At 40.8% G+C, this 8,023-nt stretch overlaps 1 protein-coding gene across 2 annotated transcripts in view; it reads right to left on the bottom strand.

Annotated features, from left to right (window-relative positions):
* Positions 1 to 3,064: 3,064 nt before the first annotated feature.
* The window catches only part of LOC119425107 (beta-1,3-galactosyl-O-glycosyl-glycoprotein beta-1,6-N-acetylglucosaminyltransferase 4), a 7,383-nt gene continuing 2,424 nt past the window's right edge, over positions 3,065 to 8,023 (bottom strand). For both annotated transcript variants that reach the window (XM_037692630.1, XM_037692629.1), the window contains exon 2: positions 3,065 to 4,458. In XM_037692630.1, the coding sequence (XP_037548558.1) occupies positions 3,156 to 4,457 (1,302 nt within the window). In that variant the 5' untranslated portion in view covers position 4,458 and the 3' untranslated portion in view covers positions 3,065 to 3,155. The remainder of the gene's footprint in view (positions 4,459 to 8,023) is intronic.

The raw sequence follows: 8,023 nt of genomic DNA, 5'->3' as shown, positions 1-8,023 counted from the left end.
CCCAAAATCTATTCCACTGCAAGAGAGTCACCCAGAAGATATGCTCCACCCATGGCCTTATTGAAAGACTGTTCAGTACAACAGGACAGATTCTCTCTTCCAAGAGCCAGACTGGACTCAAAAATATTTGAAAACCAACTTCTGAACTTGAACAAGAAATTCTTGCTGCAATATTAAAATGTGTCAGTTCATGGGATGTTAGGAGACAAGAGATGTCTCCAAATGTCTCGACACTCAGGTCCAAGTTTTAAAGATGGTGTCAGGAAGTTAAAATACTGTTCAATATTGACCCATTACAAGGTTTAGACAGTATTTTAACTAGAGTTGATGACAAACTGGAGTTAAAATATCAATGGAAATGATCAGAGCCTGTTCCTTTGTTAGTTGTGTCTAATGTTTCTTTTGTTCAGACAGACAACTTTTACTTAAATGTGTTTACTGCAGTTAAAACGACACAATGGTTTTGATTTGTGTGAAATAAAAACTTTCAAAGGTAAAATCATTCCTCCTTCTTATTTTGATTAATGACATTTAACTCTGCAGGTCATCCCTGAAATTCTGACACAGAATCACAAGTCCAAGAGTGAACTGTGTCACAGAGTAAACACAATAAAAACATGTATTATCTGCAGCATTGTTCATTAAAATGGAACAACACTATTAATGTATTAATGTATTACAGAAAATATACATATGGTAGGCAGACGTAAAGATATGTAGACCATTACATTATGTAATACATTCAGCAAGTATTTTACTTTTAATACTTTAAGTATTTTAAAAGCAAGTACTTATTTACTTTTACCTAAGTAAAAATAGTAATGTGGTACTTCTACTTTTACTAGAGTACATTTTGTCTGTTTATTTGTACTTTTACTTAAGTAGTGTTTGAGTATTTTCTCCACCACTGTATATATGTGTATATGAGTACACATATATGTGTATGTGTGAGAGAGAGAGAGAGAGAGATTGTGGCTGCAAACTTAAAATTATTGGTATATCTCCAGGCCAGACCTTCTTTGCAAACCAATGTTGGATTTGTTCATGAGAACAGGTGTGGCTGTTGGACAGGGCAGAACGTATTAGAAACACATTTCCTTGTGTGTTTCAGTAGGAGCAATAGGAACCGAGGTGTGTGTATCTGTTTTCATGACCTTACTAGCACCTTTATTAAAAAAAGACACACCTCATCAGGACCTGAAAATCTAGAAACTTGTGAATGGAGGGCAAACTGCAAACACTTACCTTTTTAGATATTCTGTTTCCTCTAGGTGTGTGTTCAGAGGAGCGTGAGTGCATTAGAAGGGTAGTTTTAAAAAGGAGAGTTCAAATATTTTCTAACTGAGTCAGCCCCATAGACTCAGCAACGTGGTGCTCGCTCGTGTAGCACTTTGTTTTTGTAGGTTAGCATGAAGTACATCGCCTGCTTTGTCCCATTTATTGACTCTAGTCCACAGGAAAAAAAAAAAAACTGTTCTAATTTCCAGTGAGTTAATGAACTTATTAAATGACCCAACCACAAACACCATCGGCTTGTCATTCAAACACAAAGACATGAAAAATGTAACATTAGAAGTCCTACTGAGGCAGTGCTGGAACATTTACAAACCAGGTCAGTTTACACTATCTCTAACAACCCCCCCCCCCCCCCCACCACCACCACCACCACCACCACCCACACACGTTTAGACTATGTCCAATGGCATTAATAATTGACTGAAACCTAATAAACGTCTCAGCTCCACAGGTGTTTCTCTCTGTCTTCTGTTACTTCAGTACTTTTACAAAATGTTCTGTTACTTCCGTACTTTTACAAAACAGACAGCATTAGTTGTGATCAGATATCTTTACTCAGTCAGTGGAAAGGTAACGTTTCATGACGGTTATTTTCTGCTTATGAGCTCATTTAATCCAAAACAGTGAGATGTAAAAGTATTTTCCATTTTTATAATCTCTGCTCTGAAGGAATAAACACAAGAGGTAAAGAAGAAAGTACGGAAGAAATGCAAGAAGAGAAGGTTGAAATTTTCTAAACTGTAGTGAAAACCTAAAAGAAGTGAACTAAAGTCCAATAAACTCATCTTGATTAGTTTTGAACAAAATGTTTCTGAAGAATATTGTACTGACATTTTACAAAAGTAAAACACAGAACTGCAGGTTTAAAGTTTTGAACAGTCTTTATTGTCTTAATCATTCATTTCAAAATAAACATCTCCTTTTAAATAAATCTAAAATAATTTAAACTGACACTGTAAATGGCTTAAAAAGCCCAGGAACTGTTTGTCTGCTTTAAGTCATGTTTGGTTTGGTTTATTACTCAGCAAGGTAACAAAGTCCGCACCGTGGTGCGTAATGAGTCAGGGGATCTTGTTCCTGAACCGCCTGAAGGCCTCACTCAACCTTCCTTCGTTTCTTTATCAAACGTCTGCTTCTCCATTCCTGACCAGTGAGAGCAGAAAGGCTCTTTGAGGAGGCGGAGACTAAAATGAACAGGAACTGAACAGTTTACTGACTGAACATAAAACGTACTGCAGCAACATGTAAAGTAATGTGTGAAATAAAGTGTTTTTAAACCAGAAAACATGGTGACATACAACTTCTTACTAGTTGAGAGATTTGTGAGATATTTTACTAACAGTACAGAGACTCAAACATGCCCACATACACGGAGAGGCAAACACATGGTCCCTTTTGGCAGCGGGTGATGATAAACCTCTTCAGGACACAAACAGGTACAGAATCATCTGACAGTCACAATGAGAGGAAATTCTGACTTTCTGTGCTTAAACTCCAAACTCCAACTGTTTCAGGACCTGCAGACATTTGGTGCTGCAGACCAAATGCGAAGCCAACAGGATCCAGTTTACAGAAGCGGCCATTCTGCCATCCAGAGATATGGAGTATTAAGTCCTGCCTACCCCCCCACCCCCAGTACAGCTGAACGTGTTAGAAACATGAACATTTGAACACAGAGCAGCGACACAACAGCTACATGAATCAACCAGTGTTAAACTAATTATTCAAGGTGGATTTGTTGTTTAGAAGAAAAACCATGTCTCATTGAGTTACATGGAGGGGGCGGGGCTTAAAACTTGTACCGTTGGTCCCATTCTGACTTCAACTTCTCGGTTCTCATCAGAGGTCTGTCAGTCTAGCTAACCTTCACGACAGATCTGAATCGTCTTTGACTGGAAGAACCTCCGTTTTTCTTCTAGCTTCTCCTCGAGGCACTGGATGAGAACAGGATCCACTTTGGGATCAAACTTATTGGCGAACCAGTGGCCATAGTTGAGTAACCAATGCATTTCTGCTGCACCAAATATACAAACGCTGCGAATGTGTTCCCCGGTGCACGGAGGGTAAAGGCTCTCCTCCAGGTAGTGCCACTTCACCAGCCTGGTCTTACTCATCAGGTCCGTGACATCAGGCAGGGATCGAGGCACCTCACCAGGAACCCCGGGCAGTCGCACCAGTGTGGCCCAGAAGTGCTCATCTGGAGAGTAGGTGTCCTCTGACCAGGCCAGGAAGTCCCTCACTACATCCGAGGAGTTCAAATGCACAACGAACTCACGCGACAACACAAAATATGCGTTGCCGATGAACATTTCTATTCCGTGTGGCGGGGGGCTCTTGGCCTGCTGTGTTTTCACGGGCAGCTTCTGATACTCGAAACTCATGTCTTTCAGCTCATGGTGGAACGTGAACCTCTGCCTCTTCGCCTCAGACGGTCTGCTGGTCTCCAACATGTTGGAGCCGTTTAACTTCCTCAGCTCCGACACCAGCTCGATGTTGGACTTGAGGGGGAAATCCTGGCCGCACAGATTCACCACGTACTTCCATTTGACTGTTGACCTCGTGAGCTCGGTCAGACAGTTGAGGTCAGCCTTCAATCGGCTGATGCTTGCGTAAAAGACGGCCTCTCGCTTACTGGCGATGAACACGTTGGGCAGGCAACTGGACAAACCCTCCATGGCGGAGGTGAACTGAGCAGAGGACTTCTGATCATAGTGAATGCAATAAATATTGTTGGGGGAGTACGTAGCCCTGATGAGCCTCTCCACCATCCAGGCGTTTTTATGCACAACCAAAGAATAAGCCAGAGGAAAGTCTCTCTCTTCCTCCGAAATGCACACTTCGTCATAACCTCTGACCCGGGTGAAGATGGAGCAGTTTCCTGTGAGATGCAACAGAGTTTCGTCTTTATCCTCCACCATCTTTTTCCTTCTGATAATTAGGGATTTACCCACTTCCACTGGGTCCAGGTTATAAATAGCAGAGCAATTAATGTTGTGTTTGAAATACGTCTGCAAGTCCGAAGCTCCTGAGAGATCCGAGTACTCGAGGACAGTATTGTACTTGACTCTGACCAGGAGCAGGGCGCTCAGCATCAGCAGAGACACGAGCGAGGGGACGAACTGCTTTCTCGTCAGGAACTGGATCAAACGTGTCGTCCTCATCCTGCGGGGACGAAAAAAACATATTTGAAGAACAGGAACCAAAATTCTGAACTTCACCCACAGTACAAGTTAAAGTCAGCAACATGAAACAAACGTTGTTAGTAGTGAAGAGGCGGTAGCTTCATTTAACGAAATGCTCCTCAGCATTTCTGCCCGATACGTTGGGATTTATTTTGTTCTCTTCTCAAGAATCAACCACTAAAGTTAAAGGGAGATGTTTTTGCTTCGTGTGTGCGTTCATTTTTCTGCACCTCTTGAACCGATAAACAGATCGTAATCAATGGATGTTCGTTTTACAGACGTCGAGCCTGGTGTGGTAGTAGCTGAAAGTCATCCGTGACTAATTCTGAAGGCTGCGCTTTGTCAAATGTTGGAAAGTTTGGTGATAATTGCTGGAGTCAACTCTGTCTGTTAGCAAATAATGGTCGTTTAGTCGGGGGTTCAATCCACTGTCCATGTGTTGGGCATTAGTATCATGGGCAACAAACACACTGAACTGAACACTGAACTACACATGGTGTATACGTGAAAATATACAAATACTGTATACTACAGTGCATGGATTAGAAGTCACTGGGTTCCCCATCCTGAGCCCAGTTCTACTGGAGGTTTCTTCCTGTTAAAAAGCACCGGTAGTCATTTCTTTCCACTCTTGCCAGTGTGCTCAGAGTGGGAGGTTGTGGAGAATCAATCTGACGACTTACTTAGACAGATACATTTTACTGGTTGGTGTTTTATGTGGTATGTGAATGTTTCTGTGCACTGAGGCAACATTTGTTGCAAATTAGCATTTTATAAATAAACTGAACTGGCGCCGAAGGACAAACGTAAAGCACTTTGAACCTACAGAAGATAGTCAGTGTGGAACATTTACACTCTGATGGACTCCTTGTTAGTCTGCCTTCAGGCAGGCCCAGTTTCAAAAGGTGAAACTTGTATATTATATTCATTCATTACACACAGACTGATATATTTCAAATGTTTATTTCTTTTAATGTTGATGATAACTGACAACTAATGAAAACCCCAAATCCAGTATCTCAGAAAATTAGAATATTACTTAAGACCAATAAAAAAGGATTTTTAGAAATGTTGGCCAACTGAAAAGTATGAACATGAAAAGTATGAAAATGAAAAGTATGAGCATGTACAGCATCAATACTTAGTTGTTGCTCCTTTTGCCTGGATTACTGCAGCGATGCAGCGTGGCATGGAGTGGATCAGTCTGTGTCACTGCTCAGGTGTTCTGAGAGCCCAGGTTGCTCTGATAGTGGCCTTCAGCTCTTCTGAATTGTTGGGACTGGTGTATCACATCTTCCTTTTTACAATACCTCATAGATTTTCTATGCAGTTAAGGTCAGGTGAGTTTGCTGGCCAGTTAAGAACAGGGATACCATGGTCCTTAAACCAGGTACTGGTAGCTTTGGCACTGTGTGCAGATGCCAAGTCCTGTTGGAAAATGAAATCTGCATCTCCATAAAGTCATTCAGCAGCAGGAAGCATGAAGTGCTCTGAAACTTCCTGGTAGATGGCTGAGTTGACCTTGGACCTCAGAAAACACAGTGGACCAACACCAGCAGATGACATGGCAGCCCAAACATCACTGACTGGAAACTTGACAGTGGCCCTCAAGCAACATGGATTCTGTGCCTCTCCTCTCTTCCTTCAGACTCTGGGACCTTAATTTCCAAAGAAAATGCAAAATTTCCTTTAATCAAAGAACATAACTTTGGACCACTCAGCAGCAGTCCCAGGCGAGACACTTCTGACAAGTGTTTCTTGTTCAAGAGTGGCTTGACACAAGGAATGTGACAGATGAAACCCTTGTCTTGCATACGTCTATGCATGGTGGTTCTTGAAGCACTGACTCCAGCTGCAGTCCACTCTTTGTGAATCTTCCCCACATTCTGGAATGGGTTTTGTTTCACAATCCTCTCCAGGGTGTGGTTATCACTATTGCTTGTACACTTTTTTCTACCACATCGTTTGCTTCCCTTCACCTCTCTATTAATGTGCTTGGACACAGAGCTCTATGAACAGCCAGCCTCTTTAGCAATGACCTTTTGTGTCTTGCCCTCTTTGTGCAAGGTGTCAATGGTCGTCTTTTGGACAAATGTCAAGTCAGCAGTCTTCCCCATGATTGTGTAGCTACAGAACTAGACTGAGACCATTTAAAGGCCTTTGCAGGTGTTTTGAGTTAATTATCTGATTAGACTGTGGCACCAGGTGTCTTCAATATTGAACCTTTTCACTAAATTCTAATTTTCTGAGATACTGAATTTAGGGCTTTCATTAGTTGTCAGTTATAATCATCAACATTAAAAGAAATAAACATTTGAAATATATCAGTCTGTGTGTAATGAATGAATATAATATACAAGTTTCACTTTTTGAAGTAAGTAAGTAAAACTTTATTTCTATAGCACCTTTCACAGACATATGGATCACAAAGTGCTTCACAAAGGCAAGGCAATTCAAACAAAACAAACAAACAAACAAGATTAAGTAAAAGCCTGTCTGAATAAAAATGTACATCTTTTGGCATCAGTCCAATTCAAGATGTCTTCTTCAGACGATCAGCTTTGGCCAGTACAGAACATGCTCTGTGTGAAATGTACAGATGCAAAGGTGTCAGTTGGTGTGACAATAGCTGACTGTTGTAATATACAGGTGCTGGTCATAACATTTGAATATCATGAAAAAGTTAAAACAACTTTTTCATGATATTCAAATGTTATGACCAGCACCTGTATATTACAACAGTCAGCTATTGTCACACCAACTGACACCTTTGCATCTGTACATTTCACACAGAGCATGTTCTGTACTGGCCAAAGCTGATCGTCTGAAGAAGACATCTTGAATTGGATTGATGCCAAAAGATGTACATCCAGTCATTACTTCTGGAGAGTTTCATCATTTTCTGTCCACTGGATAATGAGATATTTTGCTAACAGACAAACAGGACTGACTCCAACATGTAAACAAACATGTCACACAATGTGTGGCGTTTAAAGCACATGTTGTGAAGTCAGCTTAGCTCCTCCCACACCAGGTTTGTAAAACTGAATTGTAGCCATTTTTCTGTTAGCTGTGGCGACCATCTTTGATTGGACTGGCTCCAAAAGTTAATCAGTTGCTGATGCACATCGGGTCATTACTTTGAGTGTTTTAATCCAATCTGTTCACTGATTAAGACATTTTGCTAACAGAGAGATCAAGGCTTAAAGTCGCTAAATTGCAGCTAAAAGATAAAAATTAATAAAACTAAACTAAAGCAAATGTAAATATTGGCAAATTTAAAATCAACCGTCATCAGTCAAATTGCTGCACAATAAATAAAAACACAATATTGAAATCACATCCATATGTGAATTGTTAAAACGGCACAAAGCAGGAAGTTGTTTGACTGCAAAAGAGGAAACTGAGTCAAAAATTGGTGTGAATGCAGTTTTCACTAAGGAAGAAAGACCTCCTGCTTCCTGGAGTTAAATATGACCCGGAACTTTATATGACCCAGAACTTTATATGACCCGGAACTTTATATGACCCGGAACTTTATATGA

This window comes from Nematolebias whitei, chromosome 18, assembly GCF_014905685.2.
Source record: "Nematolebias whitei isolate Nwh7 chromosome 18, NemWhi1, whole genome shotgun sequence".
NCBI classification, from domain to species: Eukaryota; Metazoa; Chordata; class Actinopteri; order Cyprinodontiformes; family Rivulidae; genus Nematolebias; species Nematolebias whitei.
Note: the sequence above shows the minus strand (reverse complement) of the source record. Positions and strands in the feature narration are given on the sequence as shown.